Source organism: Myripristis murdjan, chromosome 2 (assembly GCF_902150065.1).
Source record: "Myripristis murdjan chromosome 2, fMyrMur1.1, whole genome shotgun sequence".
Lineage (NCBI taxonomy): Eukaryota > Metazoa > Chordata > Actinopteri > Holocentriformes > Holocentridae > Myripristis > Myripristis murdjan.
The window spans coordinates 17909541-17936879 of NC_043981.1; the positions used below are offsets into that span (position 1 = coordinate 17909541).

The 27339-nt window shown below is 40.7% G+C and overlaps 2 protein-coding genes across 8 annotated transcripts in view; both read left to right on the forward strand.

Annotated features, from left to right (window-relative positions):
• The window catches only part of LOC115372032 (four and a half LIM domains protein 2-like), a 30751-nt gene extending 25320 nt beyond the window's left edge, over positions 1-5431 (forward strand). For 3 of the 4 annotated variants that reach the window (XM_030069732.1, XM_030069747.1, XM_030069740.1), the window contains 2 exons: positions 1734-1920; positions 3635-4693. In XM_030069732.1, the coding sequence (XP_029925592.1) occupies positions 1734-1920; positions 3635-3786 (339 nt within the window). In that variant the 3' untranslated portion in view covers positions 3787-4693. Of the gene's footprint in view, positions 1-1733; positions 1921-3634; positions 4694-5419 lie in introns of those variants that run through there. The other variant, XR_003929412.1, reaches the window with a different exon arrangement.
• A 367-nt stretch (positions 5432-5798) lies between these two features.
• c2h7orf57 (chromosome 2 C7orf57 homolog) lies at positions 5799-25103 on the forward strand. 4 transcript variants are annotated; one of them, XM_030069787.1, is made up of 9 exons: positions 5799-5892; positions 9173-9238; positions 9858-10031; positions 12939-13023; positions 14898-15027; positions 17464-17534; positions 17680-17780; positions 19653-19683; positions 20537-25103. In XM_030069787.1, exons 2-8 carry the CDS (start codon positions 9196-9198, stop codon positions 19655-19657), a joined length of 609 nt encoding a protein of 202 aa, XP_029925647.1. In that variant the 5' UTR covers positions 5799-5892; positions 9173-9195; the 3' UTR covers positions 19658-19683; positions 20537-25103. The 4 variants fall into 4 exon arrangements, with proteins under 4 accessions (XP_029925647.1, XP_029925630.1, XP_029925639.1 ...); XM_030069770.1 differs by lacking the exon at positions 19653-19683; XM_030069779.1 differs by lacking the exon at positions 19653-19683 and having other exon boundaries at positions 17680-17800; positions 20537-20592.
• The last annotated feature ends 2236 nt before the right edge of the window (positions 25104-27339 follow it).

The window sequence follows — 27339 nt, forward strand, 5'->3', positions numbered from 1 at the left end:
TACACTGACCTTCCTCAGGCATGTTTTTAATGAAATGAAGGGAATTTTGTGCACTGGTTAATTCTGAGACAACAGTATCATGACTATAAACAAACAAAAAAATCACTGCTGAGAAGATTCTTGCAGCCTCCACATAAAATTTTTCATTGTCAACTAGTCAGATGTGGAGGGAAACCTGTTGCGTTGATTTACAGCACAGAACAGGAAGAAGAGGTTTTTACTTTACAACTAATACAACTTTATTCCTTTTCCACCACTGTACAGTAACTAAATATTTCCAGCCTCACGTTCAACTTTATTTCCCTGGCTCTTCAGAGGAAACTAAGTGATGGAACAGGGTTTAAGGGAAATGTGGTCACCTTTAACGGCATTTACAGAATTTGAATATTACTGTAGCGTTCCCCTACAGTTGCCGAAGCATCATCAGTCAGATGATGCTCCAGATTTATTTCAGCGTAATTGGGAAATATTAACCACTTTGACAAGAGGAAGGTATGGAAACAGGCAGCAATGTGATGTATTTGATTCTGGCAGACCTATAGGGAGGAGACAATGCTTTTCTGTATGATAGTGGAAATCATATGCCTGAAACATGATTCATAATCTAATAAGTGCACGATGTGGAAAGGTAATGTATAAGGGAAGTAAAGTCAGGTTGATATTATTAATAAAGCAATAAAGTTTATGTTTGCCACTAAAGGACTTACAGAACATTCAAAGGGAGCAAACTGTCATGTATCACCAGTTTTAAGATGGGCTTATCTTTGTGCGTGGGAAGAATATCGATATTCCCAAGGCTGTATATTCCCAGGCTCCTGTGTTTTCCAGTTCAATCAATACTCTGTCCACACACATTAACCCTAACCCTGCCCTTCACTGCCTTTATTTTGTTCTTGTATTTTTTTTTCTTCATAAATATGTATTTCATTGATTCATAGTCTTTTATATTGCTCTTATATTGTGACTATTACACCATAATTGTATGTCATCAGGGAGTCTTTGAAAAGGAGAGCTGGCTCTCAGTGGACCTCCCTGATTAAATAAATAAAGGTCTGAATGTAACCTAACCCTAACTTTAACCCAGCGAATACAGAGCTGGGGAACATCTTTTTCAGGCTCCCATTATGTGCTCTATAGAGGTGGGGAACATAGGACCCTGGAAACATAGTACCCTGGAAACATAGGACATTGGGATCAAAGGACCCCAGGAAAATAGGGCCCTGGGAACATAGGACATTGGGATTATGGGACCCTGGGAACATAATGTCCTAGGAACATAGGACCCTGGAAACATAGTACCCTGAAAACATAGGACATTGGGATCAAAAGACCCCAGGAAAATAGGGTCCTGGGAATATAGGACATTTAGATCATTGACTCTAGGAATATAGGGCCCTGGGAACATAGGACTTTGGGATTATAGGACCCTGGGAACATAAGATCCTAGGAACATAGGACCCTGGGATCATATGATCCTGGGAACATAAGATCCTAGGAACATAGGACCCTGGGATCATAGGATCCTGGGAACATAGGACCCTTTGATCATAGGATCCTTTGGAACATAAGACCCTTTGATAATAGGACGCTTTGATCATAGGACCCTTTGATCATGGGGCCCTGGGAACACAGGATCCTGGGAATATAGGAAAGACTCCTGTGTGTGATCTGAGTTGTTCATGTTTACCTTTGCACTAATGAGAGCCTGTCACTGATTGGTCTGTATCTTCTAGCCAATCACCAGTGGAGGAGTGACCTATCGTGACCAGCCCTGGCATAAGGAGTGCTTTGTTTGCACCGGATGCAAACAGCAGCTGTCCGGCCAGCGGTTCACCTCCCGGGACGACTTCGCCTACTGCCTCAACTGCTTCTGCAACCTGTTTGCTAAGAAGTGTGCTTACTGCACCACCCCTATCAGCGGTAAAGCTACACATCCACATGGGTCACACATGAACAGGGAAAATGCCAGTCAAATAAGAAGTACACTTGAATTTAACCGTGTTTGCTTTTGTATTGTCATGTATACAATGGTGTCAGTTTGTGGGAGGCGATTATTTCTAGTGCTACTTTTAAAAAAAAAAAAAAAAATCTGAAAACGAGTAAGCATGCAGCCTGAGGCAGTTGAAAATGTTGAGCCACACAGCCAGAGGGGTTAAGAAATAAAAGTAAATAAAAAATGAGAGAGGATGGGCTGGCAGGGGGACAGACAGCCTCCTGTAAGGCCCATTGACAGTTTCCAGCAGCAGGAAAGAAGATAAAACAAATCCTAGTTGTACAAATTTAGTGTTCACTTGCCAAAATACAGTAAGCACTCAATCAATAAAACCACTTTTGATGTCTGCTGCAGGGAAGCTCTCTGAACAAGGCCGACTCTTTGTTTCCCTCTTTGTTCTGTTTGGAAACGGTGCGGCATTACATGTTCCTGACCACGTTGAGAACTTCACATGTTCTCAAGTTCACAAGTTGGGAACAACTCCAACCAAACCGGTGCAGAGAAATGAAATGTCCCAGACTGCAAAGCTGTCCGACTTGTCTCTTCGCAATAAAAAGAGCAACAACCAGCTTCCTTTCATCAACTAAGTGATGGTTTACTGCAGTGTTTACCCAAATTACAAATACACAAATACAAATACAAGTCTTTTTCAAGCTTAAAATCTGTGTAAATCTGTGAAAAAAAATGTTAATAGCACCAGCTATAAGATGACAGTACCAAGAGAAGGTTGCTAAAATTATAAATTGTGGTGTTTTGGGCGCTATGCAGGCTGTTTAGAGGTATATCTTCACTTCAGGTTAGGTTTCAAGATCACAAGCATCTTTAGATGAGCCTAAGCTCCAAAACCTTAATATCACATCCTTGTCTTTTTACTCTGGGCATTATCAGCTGGTTGACAGGGTTTGATTTGACTGACTGATTTGATTTGTTATGTTTGACACTGTAAAATTTGGAATTTAAAAATGACGTAAAACAAGTGAATGTTAACCTCTTCCGGTCTGTTCAGTCGGTTGATCGTTACAAATGTATGTTGTGCAACTCAGCTTTGTTCAAACCCACTCAATTTTATTTTAAATTCTAGCGGAGATCCTGAGGTTTCCAAAGATCCCAGACATGTGCTGCTGGATTTCAGGGAAATGTGTCTAAAATGATGCACATGACATGCAGATCTTTTCTATTTGATGTGATGCTGCAGCCATAAAACAACAGCATCTTGTTTTTGAATATTTCCTCAGTGTGATGGAGCTTCAGTGTGACACAATATGAATGAGACACTGTCCTGCCCTATGGAAAAAATGTTTTTTCTACCTTTAAATCAACTTAAAAGGACATTTAAATCGAAATCAGAGTTCATGGGGTTAAAAAACATACAGTAACTCATGACTTGGGAAAACATAGACTCGACATAGATGGAAATATATGGACCGCAGCGTTAAATGACACCGGCATTTTCTTTTAACATAAGTGCGGTGCTTGGATCCACTCCCAGGTCATGTGCTTCCTGTTCCATCTTGTGTATTCAATCAATGTCGATTAGAGGATTATCACATTACGGCGATCAGGAGACCATCACAGACAAGCTCGCTTTGTTCCCCCTTTTGTAAACCTCTGCGGCTTTTCTCCGGTGCTTTTTGCTTTCAGGCCTGGGAGGCAGCAAGTATATCTCATTCGAGGAGCGCCAGTGGCACAACGACTGCTTCAACTGCAAAAAATGCTCCGTGTCTCTGGTGGGACGAGGATTCCTGACGGCCCGGGACGACATCCTGTGCCCTGACTGCGGCAGGGACATCTGAGCGCCGGCGAGGCGGCGTGAGAGGTCATCTGACTTGACCGCCATCCATAGAGTCGATTCAGTCAAATACACAAGCTGGCCAAGGCGAATCCCCCAGCTAACATTACTTTTGATGATTTATTATTATTGTGCATTGGTTTGTTTCAGACTAACCTGTTGTTGCTGCTTAAAGACCCCATGAAATGGACTCTTACTTTCTTGATTTGATGTATTTCCAGTTAAAACAGGAAGTTTGGGCGGGATGCGGTGCAGGGAAGGATCATTCAAAAGTGCAAACCAGCACAATATCACTTTGGGAGAGAAATGCACTTTTATTTTGAAGGGATGAAGTGGATGAGAGAGGATGATTAAAGATTTCTGAAGGTTTTTATTGGCTGAGATTTTGATTTATAGCCACTGGTGCAGGATGACGTCACTGTTTAAGATATTTGACAGGAAGTCGAGGTCATGTGAGGTCGTTTCATGGGGACTTTAAGAGATATCTGCATGCGCTGATGAGACTGTGATTTATGTGGCTATAGTTGTAAGGGTTCATTCCAAAATGTCGAATATTCATTTTGGGGGTGGAAAATGTCACTGGATGTTCTTCGCTTTCTTTTTTTTAATCTAAACGCATTTCATTACATGCTCAGAAATGCCCCCCCCCATTTTGAAAATAAAGGGTTTACTTACATGCCAGCAATCATTTTACCACAGAAAGAGTCACATTTTTCAAATGTTGGATATCTCATTTTGGAATGAAACTCTTCATAACATTAACCAATTCTGAGAGGTATTTCTAGAGCATATCAGATTATTTAAATGTATGGTAGTGGCTCTTATTCTTGACAGAGATAATATAATGCAACTAACATGTTTTATTCCTATTACATAATACATGTTTAATCTAATGAAATCCAAATCTGTAAAGTTACGTAACATTATAATAATAAAGATCTTTATTCAAGTGATTTGATTCATTCTCACTGCATGGAGGACACAGTTTTTTTTTGTGGAAAAGAGTGTGCTTGGCTTCAAATGAATGGCATTACTTATATTTTTGTGTTGAGGATGCTCATAGACAGCACATATGCCTAGTTTTCTGTCTCAAATGTCACGCAGAAGGACCACAAACAGCATTGCAAACAAATCTCTCAGTCAAAATGTTGTTTATATCTTTCTACTGCTTAAATCAGAGAAAAATACGACTTAATTTTCAATCGATCCATGCAGAAAAATGTTTCAGTAACATATTACCTTCTACGGAGAGAAACACACAGGGATCTTCTAGAAAATTCCAAAGGACTTCAGTAAACCAGAGGAGCTGGTATTCATGGCATGGAAGAGTGAGCCAAAGATAATTTCTGACACAGCTATAAATGAAAGGAGAAAAGAAAGAGCTCCCACTCTGCACCTACTTTTTGGTCCGCTCTCCATGCATAGGTGTTGGGCTGAAAGCTGGTACTGTTGCTAATATATATATATGCTGTTAAAATGTAAAAGAAAAAACATATATAGTTAATATGGTGCAAATTACATCCAATCAGAGTTGTGGTTTATTCACTTGCTGTTAATTTACATTAATTAAACATGCTAAATATGTTCTATGTTCTGTTCTGTTGTCTACATACACCCTATAGGGCTGTGTGCAGAAGCTCTTATTTTCTGTTGCATAGAATAACATTTATGCAATCTGAAATGGGCAAAATCCCAGTGCAACAGGGCTCTTGTTTTATAGATATCTACTATGTTTTTATAGGACTTAAATGCATCCACTGGCATCATCTGTGAGATTTTTTTCAGGTACATTTAATTTTTAAAAAGTGAAAATTATTGGCACTGTAATGTACTTTCAAATAATTTAAAAAAATGCTGCATTGAAAGCAAATGACAGTTAATGACACCACTTTTATTATTAGGACACCAGTTTTTTTCCTCCCAAACTACCGAGTGATGTGTTTGTCCAACATACACGATCTTTGACTGTGCCTCAGGACTCCCCCACCGGAAGTTAGCCGGACATGCTACAGGAAGTCTGTGCGTCAAGCCTACAATAAGAAGAAGCCCACGGCAGCCAACCCGTTGACCCAGCCCCCTCAAAACAACCACAGAAAGAATAACAGATAATGTAAGATACCCGACCAGTCTGCATGATTTTACTAATCGACATCTTTATTGACCCACACAGTCACGTTTGCGCAGCGCACAGCGGGGTTAGCGACGGAGAGCTAACGCGAAGCTAACGTTAGCTGCACAGGCGGCTAGCTTCATTAGCATCGCTTTGTTTTCTGGTTAAGAGTCTTTATGTCGCCGGGAAACTGGGGGAAAACGTCTTGGTTTGGCTTGTGCATGTGGTGGATGTTATTTTATGGAAGCCAAACGGGACGCACAGTGTTAAACCACAACTTTCCAGCCGTGGGTTGGTCCGCGTCCCCCGCACAGCTGCTGCTCTGTGGGCTGATTACAGGACGGGCTGCGGCTGCTCGGCCGGTGCACCTGAGAGGAATTAGTATTTTATTTAGGATTAATCGGTTTAATAACCTTTACTGACGTGAGAAAAAAAAATCAAAAAAATTATCTCCAGAAACACAGGCAAAATTATTTTTGTTGGTGATGAGCAAATTGGCGAGAAATTAAAAATATTATAAAAATGATCAGAAGATTAGCTAAAAAGGAAAGAGAATAAACAAAAATTACTTTAAAATACAATAAAATGAGCAGGAAATCAGCAAAAAAAAAAAAATCTTTAAAAGTATTTAAAGGTCTAATAATTTATACAGTAATTAATTTAATAACTTAATAATCATATATAACTCATAAGTTTTATATTTAGACTCAAGGAAGAATAGTTGCTACCTTGCTTGCAGCTAATGCAGATCCATTTGTACAATAAACAATAAATGTGTCGGACTTTACATCAGTTCAACAGTGCAGTATCCCAGTATGTATATATATATAAATGTATGGTAAGATATACTAATATACTGTTTACATATGCTCAATATTTAATGTTGTAATATTTTGTGGGATTAATGCATATATTTAGACGTAATCCTACTTTTGCATGATACATAATACTAACATAATACTTTTTTTTTTTTTTTTTTTTTTTTTTACAACTGTGATTAATGCACAAGTGGAATTATTGCACATGTTTATACATACTGTACACATTTTTTTTTTTTAAACAAATATCTAGTGCACATTTTTGGAATTTCTTATTGCCTTTTCTATGTCTTATCATTTAATTTTTCTCTTGAGAATTTTTCCCCGGTTTCCCCCTCAGGGATCAGAGAAGCATTTTTCTGATTCTGATTCTGAAATTTACAAGAAATTTTGCCAAAAACTACCAAAACTGTCTCTTTGAACATGAGTTAAGAACCATTGTTAATATTTTGGTCCTGTGGTAAGTTCTGCATACAGATTATGCACCAAAGAGCAGAGTTAAGCTGAAATGTCAGTGTCTGTAACTGGTTTTTGCTGCTCGCTGCTGCCCTCTGTGGTGGGAACAGGTAATGAGTGAGCCTGCACTGATAGTCAAAATTTTATTGATGATATTGAAGGGTGACCCTTATTGATCCAGAACAGGAAGAAAATAACTTTGTGAATCATGTATATTTTTGTAAACAAGCACATCAGTAAAAAAAACTATCAGAAATTTGAAAGGAGTTTGGTGTGTGATGAAAAGAATATCGTGATGAGGGTGTGACCCAGACAACCTGCTGCCCAAAAATGAATCTCTGTGTCATACTGAGTTCAACACACTGCTGGGTCGTAGTGTGTCGCTGGTACTGAAGCTGTTTTCTGTCTTTACACACATCAGGAATATAAAATGTAACTCAGAGCCTCAATCAGCCACAGTCAGTGAAACTGCGCTGTACAATAAATGTCCAGAAATGTGTCAGCAGAGCTCACACAGTGATTCAGGCACACACTGGCACAAATGATAACAAACACACTCATTCAGAGCAGGACAGAGGCTGTGCTGTACCTCCTGCCTGGCAGTAATAAGTGCTGCGTCACATCTGACCCCCCAGCCTGTTGACCACCAACTCAGTCATAGGTCGTTCCCGAAGAACATGGGTTCAATTTAGAAAATATTTCAGTCTCCAGACCCCCTCCGCAATCAGATTCAGAGATACTTTATTCATCCCTGAAGGCAAATTTGATAATTTTTTCTGCTTTTTGAGCGCTCTGACCATCAGCTGACCATCTTTTTGTGCCTGCAGCTCATAATTTGGCATAAATGAGGATGATAAGCCCACAGACAGCTTGCTTACTGGAAGCTAGGGCTGGGATATGATGCTCATCTCCTGATTCGATACTGTCACGATACTTAGGTGCGATTCGATGTTCTGATTTATTGTGATTTTATTTTTTTGAATCCTCCTCTAGTTTGTGGTTGTAAAGTTTGATGAGGCTGTGATTTTCCCAGAGGTCACTAGAGGTCATTTTATACAGTGACGTCACTCCAGTGAAGTGGCTGCTATGGGGCCGAACATCATCACACATGAATCAAATGTGGCTCATTGAATCCACAAGAGTCTCAGCTTTCCAGTCAAAGCCAACTGATGCAGCTCCAAGACTGTTTAGGCCCCAGTCTGCACAAACACACCATTTTACAACAGGCCACAAGAACACATGTGGACTGCAGGGTTTGTGGCCCAAACTGCATGGGATTAGCAGAAGGTGGGCACCTCCACTCTTTAATACAGTTTAAAGTTGTGTATGGTGTCCACATCTCCAAAATAAAACTGGTGAGAAGACATCCTGGCTGTGCCCTGGTTTGGAGGAGATTTAAGGATCTGTCTCCGCGACTGTGTCTCCAGTAATACAGTGTGTAATTGAACCCACCCGCTTGGCTATATCCTTTCACTTGAACGGTGTAAAACAAGCCCTCGAGCCAATTCATAGTTGTTAGAATTAAAAATGGTACTTTAGAGTATAAATGGTGGAAAAACCTCAGATTTAGGGCCTTATGAAAGCTATTCAGTGTCTTAAATATGAGATATGCCAACAGTACTTTACTTTTTATTTCAGAAATACCAAGTGTGAGCAAATTTATGGAGGGTGTTTTTTAAAATAGCAGATTTTGTCACTTTTTTTTGCAGTCAAACACAGCACAGCTCTCTCGCCTAAAGTTAAAATTGTGCGCTAATGAGTGTTTAATCAGGTTTTGCACCAAAAGATGGAGATGGATGATGTAATTAATCATAAAGCATCAAACTTTGGCTCCAAAATAAAATATCTTCAGTTGCTGTCATAAAGTTTTGTGTAACTGGTCATCTGCTCCACTGGTGATTGTGTTGCATGTCGATTTGGACGCCTTAAATCCCTCTCTGTGTTTTGGAACTGTGCACCAAACAGCTTTCAAACTCTTCCTCTTCATTTCTTCTTCTTTGGACCAGATTGTGTTGAATCTTCAGCTGAGATGAGCGCTGCCGTGCCAAACCACCGGAGGACCAAACCTGGCGGTGAGTTTCATTTTAGACCTCGTCCGCACTTTGTCCACACAAACATTTTCCTTTACGTTTTGGCCTCTCATCCACATGCAAAAGGCGTTTTAGGTCGCTCAAAGGGAGAACTTTTCCACGCCGTCTGACGCTTCTGGTCGGGAAGCGTCTGCGTCTGAGATTTGATCTCCTTGTGTCTGGAAACCTGTAATGAAAATGAAAAATAAAATAAATAAATAAAATAAAATTAAAATATAATATGAATAATAAATAAATGAACAAATAATATAATCAGCAATAAAAAAAATTATAAATAAATGCTAATATTTTATATTTAAAATCATGAGTAGTAAATAGGCAGCAGTAATTAAAAATATTAACAATGGTAAGAAACACTCACTAAAATTACTCTGCAGTTGTTCTCCAGTTGTGGTTTTTGAGATGTTTATTCCTGTACTCTTCAAAATAAAAGTTGTTTGATGAAGTTCTTGCTCAGTTTGCTCTTGTCAGAAATTGAGATGGAACAAAATCACATCGATGGAAAAACAGAAATCAGAAACCTCGCTGCCTGTTTTTGTCGGACAGAGTTTGGGTTTTAGTTATTTTTTTATTTTTAATATAATTCCCGGTGTCCCTGAAGGCATCAAGGCTGGGGCGAGGTCGAACGGCGTGGTCGGGCCGACCTCCCAGATCCCCGGTTTGTCCCCGAGCGCCGACGACAGCGCCCCGGTGGAGCGGCACAGCGGCCGCCGCGTCGGCATCTTCGAGACGGACTCAGACTACGTGAAGCTCGCCAAGCAGGGCGGACAGAAAGGTGCGCTTTTATTTTGAAACAAACGTGTGTGTGTGTGTGTGTGCGTGCGTGTGCGTGTGCGTGTGTGTATCGGCCTCTCACACCCCGAGGTCCCTGTCTGATAGAGAGTTTTAAATAAAGTTTTGTGTTCGTGGCGGGCCTACAGGAACATCCTCGGGGATTACTGCACAAGATCTGAACTGAGAAAGGCCTTCATAGATTATAATCCCTTTGGTTTAGGACATAATCTGAACTTCATCAACCACCACCACCGAAATGGGCATTAAATTCTGCTGTCTTTCTTTCTTTCTTTCTTCCTTTCTTTCTTTCTTTCTTTCTGTCTTTCTTTCTTTCTGTCTTTCTTTCATGTCTGTCTTTGTATTTCTGTCTTTGTTTCTTTGTCTTTTGTCTTATTTTTTCATCATTTTCTTTTCCTTTTCTTTCTTTTTTTGTTTCTCCCTGTCTTGATATTTTTTTCTTTCTTTCTTTCTGGCTTCATATTTGTCCTTCTTTGTCCTCGTTTCTTCTTTTGTCTCTTTTTCTTTCTTCCTTTTTCTTTGTATCTTCCTTTGTTTCAGTCTGTTTCTGTCTTTCTGTCTTCGTTTCTTTGTTTCTTTCTTTCACTGCTTGTTTCTTTTTTGTTTTTGTTTCTTTCATCCTTTTTTTGTGTGTTTGTTTTTGTTTCTTTGTATCTTTCTTTGTTTCTTTCTGTCTCTCTGTCTTGTATTTGATCACTCACTCTTGTCCTCATGCGGTCCAGTCAGACTGTAGTCTCTCTCTGTGGCGGCAGTATCGGCGGTGGCGGCGTTGTCGCGGCGGCGGCGGCTGTGTCTGTGCAGCAGCAGCGGACGCCGGCACGTTTTTTTTTTTTTTTTCTTCTTGTGAGAATGAGAAGCGGCCCGGCTGATTTGTTTGATCTCGACACGAGTGGCTCGACTCTTTGAAATGCAGATCTGGAACAAGTGGCTTATCAGCGCCCGTAATAACCCTGGACATGAAAGAGAGGGGGGCCTCGCTCCAAAACGCCGCGCGGCTCTTTTGGGGAAACTTAACGATCGCTTCCTGTGAAACGCTGCAGTTTTGTAAGTGAATGGATCAAGATGCCTGCTAAGTTCACTCATTTTCAACAGTCACTGCTGATTTCATGCCGGCAAATATTTCTCCAGACACACGAGGATTTTTTTTTTTTTTTCATCTTTGATTCCAGTTGGGGTCTTAAGACAGAAAGATTGAGCGGTACGAAGCGCCGTGCGACCAGGCGGGCTCCGGCGGCTCTTGATGTGGTTTGTTTTTGGACCCGCGTTCGGCTCCTGGCAGCAGCTCGTCGGCCGGCGAGGCTGGACCGGGATCCGGCTCCTGCGGTGGAGTTTTAGATGCTGTCGGATATTTTCTGCTGTTTAACTCCATCTGCCGTCCGCTGAGAAGCCAGCCTGCCGCCCTGTCTGCTCCTCTCTCTCTTCATTTTTGCCGCCCCAGTTTACATCCGCGCCGCCGTGAAGTTTCAGCTCGTACGGTAACATTCGGTCAAAGTATCGAACATTTACAACATTCATTAATGACTTAATTGAGTTATTTGACACAGCATTGAAATTTCAGTCATCGGTGGACCCTTTTTTCATTCATGTATGTCATAAAACTGCCAGAATTTGTTTATTTGTGTTGGTTTCTGTTCGTCAGACGAGCAAAAAAACATCTTCTCCTCTCTCATTCTCCTCAGGACGCGCTTGGAAATTGATAAAGGAATACTTGACAGTTTTTCAACCAGCTTTGTGTCGATCTGTATCGATATCGATCTAACGATGACCAACCTAATATCGCAGATAAAGAGTGAGAATATCGATCCATAACGTCATCTTAGTGCCAGTGTCAGGCAGATAAGGGCAAAAAAAGAAGTCTCCTCTCCTCTCGGGAATAAATCAGCATTGTGGAAATATGAATGAAATCACATGCCACATGCAAAGAGTGCCAGTACGAGATAAAATACTAAGGAAACATGGTGACGCTAGCTAAGATTCAAGAGGTTTATTTGTATAGCAGCAGTGAAATGGGATTGCAGCTACTCCAGAAACTGTGCAAGTAAAACAGAAAATAACTAACTTCAATATAGCACTTAAAGCAGAAGCCGTCTCATTTCAGTCTCCGGCTCCTGAATTGAATCATATGGTATTGTTGCAGACTTGTGTCATAACAGCAAATACTTAATTTATTGTCCAGGGGATTAATATAATGTTGTATCCTGCTGATTTATTCCTGAGAGGGGAGTAAATTTCCCATGCAGTTTGAAGGACAGACGCTTAGACAGAAATGACCACACGGACGTGGCATGGGAATTTCAAAATAAAGGCGTAGCGTTTCCTTAGAAATGATATGGATTGATCTTTTCACTTTGCGTCAGTGATATTGGAGATCCAGATCGATGGATTGTTACACTCCTGGTAATGACAAAACATTCATTACTGGTAAAGTTAGGACTACTTGAGTTGTAAAACTGTTTTTGCAGCATTTCAGGTTTGGGTTCTCCTTCATTTTATTATAACATCGGCATTTTATAATAAAAACCTTGGGACACAAAATGTAATAATCTGATTTTTTTCACATTTTGTGATAATTTAACACATAAAGAGGCTGTTATTGCACAAATCGAGGGTGTGCTTTTTTTTTAGTCCATTATTTCAATTATTTCAGTCCATTATATAATATTGCACTAAAATAGCCAGTTATTACATATTCATCAGAAAAAATATTATATAATTATTGGATTATATAATATATATATTCAAGGTTTTTATTACAGAATGCATGTATTGGTACAAAATGAAGGGAAAAGTTACTACATTTCAGAGAGTAATTAATTACAAAATGTGGCGTCAGCAGGAGTCAGAGAGGAAAGTGTGTGTGTGTGATGAAGGTGTGTTTGTCCTTCACCAGGTTTGTTGAGCCACGACGTCGATGTCGAGGCCAAACCGAAGACACCCTACAATCCGCCTGCGTGGTTCGGCGGCACCGAGAACAGGTACACACACACACACACACGCATCGACACACACACACACACAATAAAATCCTGCATGTTGAAGAAGCTTTGATGTGTGTTTAAATATTAAAAAAAAAAAAACTAACTGGTGTTCCTTAGGCAGCAAAATACTGGAGTAACAAGGTGGGGGAGCCACTTCCAACAGGAAAAAAAGAGCATTTATTAAAGATAAGCACCACGGAGATAAAATTGCGTACGGAGGCTGTTGGACAGGCGGCGAGCGGTGCGTTTGAATTCAGCCGGTCCCACCCCTCCCTCTTCTCTTTCTGCTCCGGAAAGTTTTCCAGGAACGGAGATAAGAAAGCCAGTTTCCTCGCTCGCGCCTGTGGGTGACAATCGGGGGGGTTGGTACCAAGTTTCACGAACCCAAGGGTCATGAAATCCATTCAGCACAGAAGTGATGCTGTGCGCTTTAAGACTAAATAGATGAGTTTTTTTCTCTGTTGCAAAAACTTTATTGTGATTTGCAAAACGATTTCCAGCTGAAAAGTTCCTTTGGAAATCAACATGAGATTATTCCAGGATTGGTTTTAGGCTGTCGTGGCGTCCAGTAGTTTTACCTCCATGAGCAAAATTGTGAAGTTTATGATTAATTATGCAAAATGTAAAGCAGAATCCAGCGCAAGTGTGAGGTTTTGCACCATCGGTAGTGATTTCCCATCATCGTGCAAACGGGAACTTCATGGCGATGCCTTGATGTGTCGGCCCGCATGCTGATGATTTGCAGAGAAAAAGAGGAGAGGAAAAATGTCAGGAAACAAAACAGCGACTGCGGCGTCTAAAAAGCTGCGAGAGACGGCACTCGTTCCTAAGTTTTTAGAGTAGGAAAACTCCCGGAGGATTTCCACGAGGCAGACTCTGAAGCGCTCCTCAGATTCTGTACAGAAACTGGTGAAGGAAACGTAAAGATCACAGTCAACAGATCTACCCGGAGAATAAAGTTTGGCAGGCGTTTCTACTCTTTGACACTCTGTAATTCGTCATTTCAAAAGGACAATTACATGATAAAACCAAAAAAATCAGGTTCCAGTAAAAATACAAAGCAAGAAAATAATTTAACATCAAAAAAATGAGAGGAAATTTGAGAAAATCCAGAATTTTACAGGACAAGAAGTGATTTATATCTTTGTTTTTTGGGCTCAATAAAATAAATCCTTACAGTCTGGTGAGCTTTCAAGCATGTGAAGCATGAGCATGTGTTTTTCTACTCTCTCTGCTTTAACACACCTGATCCTAACTTCACCTTTTCAGTGTGGAGGGCAGAAGAACAGACGATTTCTGAAAAGTTTCTCAAACAACTGAACGAGAGCTGCAGCTGTCGATTAATTCATCGCTTAGTTTGGGCCACAAAATGGTTAAAAAATGTTGATCGCCGTTTGCCGCGTCCTCAAATGTCTCGTTTTGTCCACAACCCAATGATATTTAGTTTTCCGTCATAGAAACCAGACAGTATTGACATTTGAGAAGCAGGAAACAGGGAATTTGGAAATTTCCCTTTTAAAAATGACTCAAAAACAATTAATCAGTCAAAGTCGTAGCTCTAATCTGAACTGTTTCAAGGGCATAAAAAATAATTAATGAAAATAAAACAATAAGTAACAAATTATATTAATAAGGAAAACATATACATAAAAATACATTAAAAAATAAACAAAAATATGAAAAATAAGCCCAACAGACCTAGAACAAAGCAGTTATGGTCAAGACGTTTCCCAGGTGTACGTGATGGAGAAATAAATGAGTTTTAGCAGTGAAGGAGGTTTTAAAAAAACAAACAGAAGAGGCCAGATGTCCCGTCCTGTGTTGTGGCGGTTAACCCTCCCCCTGTGTGTCACGTGGTTTTGTGCTTCCAGCGGCAGCAAGGCGATGTCTCCGGACGGCCAGCAGCGGGCGGCCCGGCAGCCGCTGGCCGCGCCGTTCGGCACCGATAACTGTTCGTCCTGGGAAAGAGAGACCGATAGTTTTTCCCAGGGCAAAGAGAAGGTGAATGGACCCGGCCGGTCACACCATGTCGATTTCCTCCATCACTTCATGATTCAGTTATCCTTTTGCCCATCAGCCTCATTCTTTTCTCTTTTTTTTTTTTTTTGCCTCATCATTATTTGAGTTTGATTCATCGTCATTTTCGTGATGGTGGCAGAAATGGGATTTCGTTTTTGTCCGTGCTTTGATTTTCAGTTCAAACGGCTGTAATTGGTTCAGGGAAACACAATATGAGGCTTTGAGAAGACCGGAAAATCATTAAAAATACATTAATCATAAAATATCCTTTTGTTCTCATATCAAAATAACTTGAAGATCAAATCATTTATATATTTATATATTTATGTTTATGTATTTTACTGAGATGCCTGATTAAGATGAAACTTCTGGCCAGGAAAGCAGATTAATGACGCAGCCCAAGAAAGTCTACAGAAGCAATAATACAGCTGTGTTTTGACATCCTTTTCAAGACTCATTAACTTCATCACATAAGTCGAATTTATGGATAAAATCCTCAAATAAAACGTACAGCTTCACGTATAAATGTAATATTTAGGGCAGGCAGTGCTTACACAAACTGTATACCAGATTAAAATCTTAATAATCTTCACAAAACGTCTGCTTTTAAATGCATTGTCGTGTTTTCGAGCTTGACCAGCAGGCATGAACTGACATTATGTGTGGAGCTGCTAGTTGGGTGAAGCTCGTTTCTTAAAACGTTTTCCATCACATGACTAACTCTCATCTGAAGTTTCACCAAATGTTTTGCTGAGACTGATCGCTGTTTCATACGGCACCAAAATACATTCACTTAGAAAAAAAAATCTTTTTTTTTTTTTTTCTGAATTAACGACATAACAATCTCAGAATTCCAAGAAAAAAAAAATCATGGAAAAAATTCAAGTCTGCTTTTTTGAATCAGTCAGATAATTTTCTCAGAATTATGACATAATTATAATTATCTTCTTATTAAAGCAGAAAAACACTGCATTTCTTTTGGGGTTTTTTTTGTTGCTTGACGTAAAGTCAACATGCTTGTGTCATTTCATTCACTGGTTTTGTTTTGTTTTCCTTCTTTGTGTTTTCATCTCAGCTAATGGAGTTTGCTGTAAGATGTCGAGATGTCACGTTCAAAACTTTTTCAAAACAGTGGCTTGAGACGTTTCAAATGTCCTGCCTCAACGCTGCTGAAAGAAGCTGCCAATTTTCTGTTTAACAGTAAAGTGGACAGTGGATATTTATAGTCATCACCTAGAGAAGTCACCTTGACTTTTTTAAATTTTATGCATTTGAATGAATAATAATTCATAAGTTTTAAATGGAAATGTGTGTCAGAAAAGAAAAAAATAAAAGCTTCCCACATTCAAATTCCCTTATTGAACGCATGCTTGGACAGGAACCACCTGCAGTACCATCACGGACCACCACGGGGCTGTGCACCACAGATTTAAGACAAACTCGCTCCAGAACAGGAGGCGATGCCTCGTGTCGAAACAGTTTGATCCTCGTTTTGAACTTGACATCTCCAGCAAAATGTATTCATGCACGACTTAGAAGCATGGTTCAAAAATGGTGAATTTTCAAAGTTTGAAACTTTCCATTGGAATTAACGGGAAATTTGCAAAATTGCAGGTTAGTGTGTAAAAGGAAACTTAAATGTAGTTGGAAAAAAATACACATTTTGCAGCATAATCTGGATTAAAACGACCAGATTTAATTTCCACCCGGCACTGTGCAGTCCTCCATCATGTTTCTTGAAAGGAAATGCTTTCGTTTTTTAGGAAATATTTTTATTTTATTCACAATTATTTTTTTGTCCAATAAAAGAATTCAAGTTCTACTCATAAAAAATCCAAGTCAAAAGTTAAAATTTGTATTACCTTGCGTTCATGTCTGCTTATGACAAAACAAAATGTTTATATTTATGTTTTTATGTGATACAATTTGTAGAAATTAACCCAAATTTCTTGTTATTTTATGCAAATTCATGTAATTCCCGTGGAAAGTTATATATAAATATATTGGACATTTTCCATCCCCTTGCAACCCCAGAAGTAACAGATTAGCCATGATTTGCAGTAACAGCTGCACTTTAACTTGGCCTGTAGGAGATCCTGTTGGCTCTATGGCATGTTTTCACACTTTACCGCCTTGTTAATTATCGTCTTAACGAGCTCTGAAGGCTCTTTGTGTTGTGCTTGTCCCAAAGTTGGTGCATTTATTATTTGAATTTTTTTGTGCAGTAAATTGATCAGTCAGTCGGTGTTAATGCAGCAGAGCAGCAGAGGTCAGCCGCATTCCCACGCTTCACCTCCATTCATCTCCTCCATCGTCTCGTTTCCATCATGTGGGCGTTGTGGAGCCTCTTGACACTGTAACTTCAGATTAAGGCAAACAAACTTGACCTGACTCACTTTTAAACCTCCTGACCCGCAGATGTCCCCAGACGGTGCTGCCATGAGCCTGGAGGCTCTGACCATAGCCGAGGCCAACAAATACAAGAGAACGTGAGTATGAAACCTCGACGAGGCAGAGCTACGGCCATCCCATTAATGTGTTGAGATTAAATACCTTTGATGAAGGGATTGGGATTGGGATTGGGATTCTTGTGTTCCCTGTTTAAGTGCCTGTTGCTTTCTGTCGTCTCCTCAGGTCTTACGACAAGAAGGCTCCTCCGGTCAGCATGTCCAAGCTGCTGAGTTTCGGCTACGTGGAGGACGAGAAGAAGTCACCCAACGACGACGATGCCTCAAGTACGACCGGGAGAACGTTGGTGGGCTGGTTGCAATATAAAAAAAAAAAAAAAAAATCAATACTTTTGCAGTAAAATGACCTCTGTGGCTCCAAACTATATTATTGAAATCACGATACCCAAATCGCATGAGCTGAGATTTCCTGATAAAGGTAAAATGTGTGGAAAAGGTAAGGTAAAATTGTCTGTTTGTCAGTTTGGTACCGGCCACAGCAAAAATCACAATAGCTTCATCTGTGAAAATGAAAATTATGATATAAAAAAGATAATTCCAAAAATATCAAAACAGTGAATCATATCGCAATATCTCCAGGTCAACCGCAGAAGCTGCTGCTGTATTTCACACGCAGCTTGCTAAAAATGTAACTACACATACATCAAAATACAGAAACTATATTGTCCACAATGTGGTAATTTTGTTTTTGATGTCACCATTAAAGACAAGTCATTACAAATGTAAGAAATACATATGTTGCATAGAAAAAGGAGGTCTGAAGGAGTCCAAGAAGTTCAGTTTAAAAGTAAATGCAATGTGCAGTATTCAAATGTTACGAGAGGAATCCTGCACACTGTGTCACTTGCTATAATACTTCTATTTTGCACCGGGAAATAGATGCAAAATAAATGTTTTGTTGTAACTTGTGATCCACACCACCTGCCTCCTACGCTCCGTCTCATGGAAGAGATGTGCAAAGTTTCCCTTTGGGTTGTGGTTCAGAGTCCAGAAATAAACCATCTTCCAGTGTGCAGGAGACTGGCCTCTCCTGTGCAAAAAAGCTGCAGCAAAATCTCATGAATGTCGACTTTGGTGTGGCTCTCATTTCATTTGGGGCCTTCATAGCACTTTGGAAAAACAGGTTGTTAAAGAGATTTCTTTTATTCGTCGGTAAACTAAATTGTGTCCCTGAGGAGAAAAAGTTTTAGTTCACGATGTGGTGAAACACAAGGTCAGCAGCATAGCCACGCTCCCCCCAAAAAAAGATGCAAGATCCACTTGGCTGCTTTGTACTTGGTCCATGTTTTGTAGTTGAATTCCCCGATTGTAAAGACAACATGCACCCTTTTTTCACCAAGCCAAACCAGCACCAGTGCCTAATCTCGTGCCAGTTCTTGGCGCTTGGACAGCCAAAGAACTGTCTCTCGGCCAGGAAAACTGCTTCCACAGCGGCACCAACTGTTTTCTGGTCGACAACAAAGAACCAAAAAAGACCCGCTTATTTCTAGGGCGCCCTGGTGGCTCACCGGGTAGAGCACGTACCATGTTATACAACATCTAAGCCACGGCAGTCTGGGTTTGAATCCGGCCCAGACCTTTTGCTGCATGCCATCTCCTATCTCTACCCTGTCCTTCTTGTCTCTCTCCACTGTGACTGTCTAATAAAGCAGAAATACCCAAAAAATAATCTTTAAAGAGAAACAAAAGAACACCAACTTATGTCTTTGGGCTTGGGGCTGGATTATCGATCAGTTTTCTAACAGCTGAGTCGAGACCCCGCTAAATACTGTAAAATATCAATATAACAATCCTGAAGCATCAGGCTATCAAACCAGCCAGTTTTAACCCTCGCTTGTTGAAAGATTATACCAGACTCTGACACTTTTTACAGTGTTTTTCCTCACGCGAGCGCAGTGGATGGTCCCTGTTTTTCTGCACCGGGACAGTGGCAGCAAATACGCCTGTCTGTTAAAGATTGATAGCGGAGATGTACAGTGGCATAATGAGCTCTGGCCCATGGAAACGTAGAACGTTCCCAGGTTGAACCAGCTTCGAACCAGCGCTTGGTTGTTGTTGGTGGGTCATGGAGCCGGTTGAAGAGACATGAGCTGGGGAGGTTTGCAGATTCGTTAATTTGTGCACCCTCCTCGTCCCCAGGCTGACTACAGACTGCCAGATGTCATTCATGGTGAGAAATCCCCAGAACATCAGCTTGGACACCAGTCAATGCACTGACAGCGGAGTCTGCTAGGGATGCACGATAATATCGATACATCATCGATATCGGCCCATATCAGCTTTAGAATAAAAAATCAGCATCGTCCTGAAATGGAAATTTGTGCCGATATGACATGTGAAATGGGTCAAATCTACCCCGGTTGTGGCTGTTGGTAGGATCATCTTGGGCAGACAATCATCTAAACCCATTTCAGTTGGATGAATCGTCCAGTTTTGCTTGAAATAAAATGTACAGAGATTGGCAGTTCTGGATCTGGAGCTTGAAAATATCGGCATATCGGATATCGGGGAAAAAAAATCCCATATCGTGCATCCCTTGACTCTACATTTCAGACAATGTCACCACCAGTGGAAGCACCAAAGTTAGGGTGACTTTAGTGCTTCCACACAGAATCCCACACCGTTCGGGTGATTAGATCCACTACTGATGAAATGACGAGGCAATCGATTAGTTGATTGACAGAAAATGAATCTGTTATGATAATCTGTAAATCAACATAGTTTAGCTTCACTTAGATGCTAAGATTGTCTTCCTTTTCTCCATTCATGGTATAAAATTACAACTATTTGGTTTTGTTTTTTGGCGGCTGGTCAGACTAAGGAAGACTTTTGAGGACATCACTTTGGGTTTTGGGTTTTCACTTCTCTTTATTTTTCACACTTTATACACAAAGTGACTTCTTGATTAATCAGGAAATTGACAGATTAAATAGTAAATCAAATACTAGATTAATGAATAAATTAATGAGTGTAATCGTCGGTTGCAGGTGTCATTTCTCAAAACGTCGACGTGTCTGTTGCAGGCGTGACATCGGAACAGACCAGCACCATCGCGACGGAGGACGTGGACGACCTGGAGTGACTCGGACGGCTCCTCGCTGCGAGGGAGGGCGTCGCCGCTGTCGTCCAAACACCGGTCGCAAAAACCCACGAACACGCCATCCCGCCCCCCCACCTCCCTCGGATCCACTCGCGTTTATCGTACATCCACTGACTGTTAGTTTTTGTACTCATGTTTATGCAACGGTACTGTCTTCTCTATTTATTATTTGCTTTCATTTTGAAGGAATCCACACGGGGTTTTAGTAGATCTGTCCACGCTCGCAGTATTATACATATATATATATATACATAAATATTTGTTTTTTTGTAATTGTCGTTCTCGATTTGAAAGACATGTTGTTTGCAGGGCAGGAAACTAATATTTCGGGTCCACAGGCCTCACAGGCGCATCAGATTTTTACTTTTTCTTTGCTAATCTGACTCCAAACTCCAAAAGGACGCCTGCATTCGTCTGGTGGCCGGTGTTAATTTCCCACCCTGGTTGTATGAAGATCGAGGTAGTTGGTTTTTAAGGTGTTTGTGCTCATGAATTGTGATGATTACAGTGATGTGAAATGTTGTTGGTGTTCATCAAGGGCTTCTGCGCTCTGAAGGGATGTTGGCGGTGTGTGTATGCGCCTCTGTGTGTGTGTGTGTGTGTGTGCATCTCGGCTTTGGGGCTGAATACGATCATTCAATGCGACAGGAAGCCTAAAGCAGAGGCTGCATGCCACGGCGCATACCGACTGCCACAGTAGCTTGTTTGGAGAAAAGGGCCAAAACTCACTTTTAGCTCGTTGTGCAACAGAAGACATTTTCTAGACTGAATGTTTCCTGCTGTTTTTAGTGGATTGCATCATCTGAAATAGCCCGTTATGTCCCTGTACTTGTTTGAAAATGCTTCAAAATGAATCCTCTTTTCGATTCCCTGCCTCCCCTGGTGATGTCGTGAGCTTGCAACCCCAGCGCACGCAAGCGCTTGAAAGCGAGTGCGCACTTTGCAAAATTAAACGAGAGTCTGGCAAATTGCAATACCTGTGGCACAGTCCTGTCGATTAAGGAGGGGTGCAAAAGTGGGATGTATAAGCGCTGACGTTTGTTTCCTTTTTACCCCAAGGAAGTTTCGATAAGTGACTTGAAAGTATTCTGATTCAGACTTGATAAAATGCTCCAAACAAAGAGCACTAAGGGCATAAATTCAATACCAGAGCAAATCGACTGAAACCAAAACGGGTTATAAATGGTGTATATTAAATGTAAAAAAAAAAATAAATAAAAAGGCTGGAGGATTGTAGAAATGCAGATCAGCCTGCAAATCTGCTCTGCATGAAATCCGTCAAATCAAAAATCAATGCTTGGAAGTTTGAGGACATTGCGCGCCCATTTCCCTCTAGGTGAAATCCTTTAAATTCTGTGTCGTGCCTGGAAGAAAGTAAACCAAGCATCAAGCAAATTACCCCTTTTTTTTTTTTTTTCCCCCAAAGTTCAGATTAAGCCATCCAAAGCAGTTCAATTTAATGTTGTCACACCATGGTTTTCTCTTTCATTTTAAGAACTTCAAACTCATGCGACAACAGACAAGACATTGTTGGAAATTTTTAGGAAAATGGTCACTGTTGCACACTAACAAGCTGAAAATCAGTTTTTGGTGGACTTGCCCTTTAAGGAAAAGCAGACTTCTTTTTTTTTTTTTAGTTTTTATTTTTTTAAAGTGGGTTCTGAATATGCCAACTAAGCAGTTTCTCCCTGCTCATGCAGTGTTTTTGACTTTGTAGACATCAGTAAGAAAAACGGTAGTGATTTTCTGTCGGTGCACAGCCTGATCGCACTCAGCGCCCCGGCACACCAAGTGCAGCGCCCTCTGCTGGAGGCTCATCCACTGCAAATGAATTCTCACCTTTGGTCTCGTTAACCCCTTCAAAACGTGGTGAAACTACTCAAACCTGCGTGAAAAGAAAGCTGCTTCACTGAGCTCCTGAAAAGTCGACATTTTGGAGATAAGAGATTTTCACAGGACAGCGACACTCCACCTATTGCAATGCATGCTCTGATAATAGAATGACAACCTCGTATCTCAAAATTTTCGTCTTTTCAGCTGCTGTGAAAACCATACTCGTTCTTAGTGTGACCATCGGACGATTTTTACTTCATCCAGTGTGGCCCAGGCCGGGTTTAGAAGCCAAAATTAGAGGGATTTTCACAGAAAAACAGTTTAAAGGTGCACTACGCAAAATTGGAGAGGATGATCAATTGAAACCAGGACCTTTTAGACGTTTTTTTTCTTATTGATTGTTCTCATTGTTTTATTTATATATCTCATTGTCAATCCCTAAACTTTTACTTTTTAGCATTGCTCATTTTACCTCGTTGTTAATTGGTATAGCCAGATATTCTTCTCCCTTAATGTGTATTCTGAGGTTTTAAGTAAATAAAATGATGATGATGCAACTTAAAATAAGCACATAATTCATGAGCGACCTTTTCGAGCCTCAGCATTTTGCATAATGCACCTTTAAACGACAGCATGGACATCATTTAGATTATTAATTGCGAGTTTTTCATTTGACACCGGCGATATCTTGGATTTATTCGGCAGCATTCTGTGATGTTGGGATGGAAACGTTTCATCAGTCAGCTGCAATGAAAAAATTAAGTTGTAATATTATCATCAAGAGCCGCAGACTTTCATGTTTTAGCAGTGGGACCGTGCACAGATCTCTGCAGCAACAGAAACACATCAACACTTCATTTATCATGCGGACTGTGCCGTGCAGCATTTAAAGATCCCACAGCTCAAACAGATTAAGGAGAAATTGTTCCAGGGCGGCTTTCGAGTGTAGTATTACCACCGAAATTTTCACTGCAACTTCAATGCGCTGATGAAATGTTTTTTAACGAGAAAACACCTCAGAAAATAAAGTAAAGAGCAGGAGTCAAGACCTTACTGCAGCCATTTTAGACCTGGATCCTGTTGCACCATCACTTTCTCTCATATTAATCGATTCTGATTTAAATCTCATCGGTTTCTTCACCACAGAGCTGCTTACTTCTTGCAAAAAACACTTGATAAAGGTTGATGGAAACTCCAAAAATGAGCACCAATCTCGTGCTGACTGATTGCTGCTGTAGTTAGACATATTAATAACATAAAAATGTAAATGACAGCCAGCTAAATTCTTTGACTTTCATTTGCGATGCCACCTTGGTTGGGGCTTTGTGTCCTTTTCGTTAGCCGGCTGCAGCTGAAAAAGAGCAAAAATAACTAGTGGAACTTGTCATGGATCAAGTGAAAATCAAATATGCACAAGTCTTATTATGGATAGAGTGTCAGTATGTTGAGAAAGACATGCTTTAGGTGATTTTGGGCTTAATTGAGTTTGTTAAGGGAGCTGGACCCGGGCCGGCAGGCAAGGTGTAAGCAGCTGTAAAGTGAAGCGATCAGTGAGTTTTGTAATTTAATATGATGGAAAATGGTTGGATAAATGAGTCCAGGTCAGAGGTTTTCTAAGTTGAACTCTCTCCTGTGCTGAGGAGGTGGTGTTTGCACCTGTTTGTCAGCAAAATATCTCGATTACACTTCCAAGGAAACTGGATGACAGATCGGCCTCGGGCCACAAGGGGATAATTGTTTTTTCTTTCCATAATTAATAAATTAACGAAGAGTGAGACTCCAAATCCTAAGGGGATTGCCGGGTCAAGAAATTAATTTGACTTAAATCTGAGTGGCAGGAACGATGTGTTTAGGTGCAGCAGCAGAGTGGAGGATTTTACGCTTTCAGGCTCATTCAAGTTCATGTATGACAGTAGAATAAACTTATTCAGCTCTTGTATCACGTTGAATTGACTTGAATATCATTCCCATTTGCAGTGGATGGACTTTGCCTCAAGTGTGACCGCAGCGTTGATGTGTGTGAACTTCTGTTTACATTACACACTCTTAAAGAGGATGTGTCATTTTCAACACGTCTTTATTTTAATGGTACCACATGTTGCCGTCATGTTTTGTGTTTACAAAAAAAATAAATAAAAAATAAAACAAAAAAGTGATGTGCGCCCTGACCCAAACCTGAATCTTGACCGTGTTGAAAGTGTCACGTCGTTTTTCGGAGTGCAGGGAATGGCGAATGTATCACTTTGCTTTACCTTTAACCAAACCGGTCGGTCAGTGTTCACGTGTTTTCACTCGGAAGCTGCGTTCATCAGTCTCTTCTCTCCTCCTGCGGGGAGTTTGTGCAATTTGTGAACCAGACCCGAGAACGAAGGTTGCATTTACCTGCTGCGTTTTGCATCGTCCTCTCCAAAAAGTGTCCCCTCTTGCTTGCCGTAGACAAGCGGTGTTTGTACGAATCGACCCCCCACAGTTGGGTTTCCAGACACAAATTGGACAAAAGAGGCTGAGGAATGTGGATTGTTAAAGTCACTCGATCCCTTTAGTGTTTGTAGTGAGGAGATCCACCCAGCACCAGTGAACGTAAAGACCCTGTTTTTTCTTGATGACTGCACTCACTCCAGTAAATTATCACTGAAATAAATAGGCATGTGCATGGACTTGTTGTGCTCTCTTATTTTCCCACCACATCAACAAATTTCACAGCAAATCTTTGAGTTGGATGATATTTTGCTGCCTTTAATTTTTTTTTTCATTTCATATCATTGTCTGCAAAACAGGTAAATATAGATATTTTGCAACAGACCTTAAAAAAGGAAACTTCCAGTTTTTATGCACACTGAAATGCAGATGACTGGGAGGAATCAGCTCAAGACAGTATTTCCCTCAGTTTTAACATGAAGTAACATGATTTCCCTAATAAACTTATTTGCATTGATTTATTTAATAATTTGTGCAAAGGAACTGATGTAAGAACTGGTTTTCCCAGGACTTCCTCTCTTTACCTCTATGCCTCAAGTGATAATAATGACATGCATTATTATTTTATTATTTTTATATTATTTATTATATTATTTATTTTATTTTATAATTATTTTATTAGTTATTTATTTATAATTGTTTATTTTTTATTTATTTTATTTTATAATATTAGGTATTTTTAAAGTATTTTTATTAGAAATTTAATTTAATTATTTAATTGTATTATTTTCATTTATTTTTATTTTATTTTCATTTGCTTATTTATTTTATTTTGTCTTTTGAGTGTGTTCGTTATCCACCATTAAATGCAAAGATTGAGCAGAGGAGATTATTTGCATAAATAAATTAAAAAAAATAAAAATGGTTTAAAAAAAATCAAAAGAAAAACAAAAAGTGGGGGAAAGTGACAGAAATTACTGTTTTGTGTGATGCTTCAGCTTTTCTACATCCAGCATCCAGGAATTTTGGGCGCTAATTGCATTTTTGTGTCCTAATTTTGAATGACATTTGAAAACAACAACAAAAACAACATGGTGTATGGTAATGAAATGAAATGATCTCTGTCTCATTTTATGGCAGTCATGAACTCTGAGTAAATACTGCTGTAATCTAAGTTGCATTGGGATAATCTGCGTGCTTGTAAACATAAATCTGCTTTACTTGTTGTGTTGTAAGTGTGGGGATAGTTTGCGGTGCAGAATTGGGCTGTAAAGATGACAGTGAAGCCCAATTAAGACTCAGGATGCTCAAGAAAGTGCATAAACTTTTACGATTGAATTCTCCTTCGGGAGCCGCATCACTGTCACCCGACGGTGGGAATGATGGGAGGAAAAAAGAAGAGGAGGAAGAAGCGGAGACCAGAGTGGCTGCGTTATTTCTTTAGAGCCGTTTTGCGCGGCACTAAGCTTGTCCCGGCGCACCGGCAGGACGCGCGCAGAAAAAGCGTGAAACGGTGCCATCAGCTGTTATTATATTCCACCCTGATCGATTCTGGGTATCGGAAAATAATCCATAGCCGCATGGTGACGTCATGCCGCTGATTGGAAGTGGGTGGGTGCCGTGGACGTCGCGGGGGTAGATGGGTGCATTCAAACACGCCGTGTAAAAAAAAAAAGAGAGAGAGAGAGAGGAAAAAAAGAGAAAGGCGGATTGCACGGGAGGTCTGCGGACGTGCATGGGCCGGATCGCGCCTCGGAGGCTGGGCTTCGTCGCGGAATCGTGTCGGCGCCCGGAAAATGTAGCTGCCACGGCCGTGTGCGGGAGGATGGACGCGTAAAGCGGACGGAGCCAGCTGTGGCCTGCTTCTAACAGCAACATCTGGCTGGTGAGTTGCACTGACAGCAGCTGCGGTCGCTTGCACGCCTGTCAGCCAGCAGGGTTTAGGCGCCTTATGTGGCCAGACTTGCCGGTGGGAATGGGGGGTGGAGGAGGGGGTGGACGGGCTGCTCGGTGTCGGTGCAGCCCGCACCCCGGTCCGCTGAGCCGGTGACCTCGTCCTTGGCTCGCTGGACGGTCGCTGATTGATGCGCATCGCTGACAGGCTGCGCGTAATGAGCCGCGGCGATGAGGCTCCGCACGGACTGCTTATATTGTGCCAGCAAAATGGACGTGACACGCTGTTAAATGCCTGCTGCACAAGTCCGCAGGCATTTACCTGCAAATGCAATGCATACCTACATCCCTGATGATGAACCTGAGGGGACCGTGGAGTGAATTATATGAGGATGCTTGACGGATCTCACAGGATAGGCGCCCATGACGGGTTAAAGGGTTAAATCCCAATGGGAGTATTACAGTGATACTGTAGGAGAATAAAACAAATACCATGCAGCTCTGTAAGGTCACTGTAAGCTTCACTATGAGTCCCTACAGGGATATTATAGGAATATTACAGAGCGACCAGACATAAAGATA

Excerpts from the sequence above, each read along its gene's own strand:
- c2h7orf57 (XM_030069761.1), top strand. The coding sequence starts at position 9,196 with ATGAGCGCTGCCGTGCCAAACCACCGGAGGACCAAACCTGGCG. Across the intron at positions 9,239-9,857 it reads CCGGAGGACCAAACCTGGCG|GCATCAAGGCTGGGGCGAGG; the intron begins GTGAGTTTCATT and ends GTGTCCCTGAAG. Across the intron at positions 10,032-12,938 it reads CAAGCAGGGCGGACAGAAAG|GTTTGTTGAGCCACGACGTC; the intron begins GTGCGCTTTTAT and ends GTCCTTCACCAG.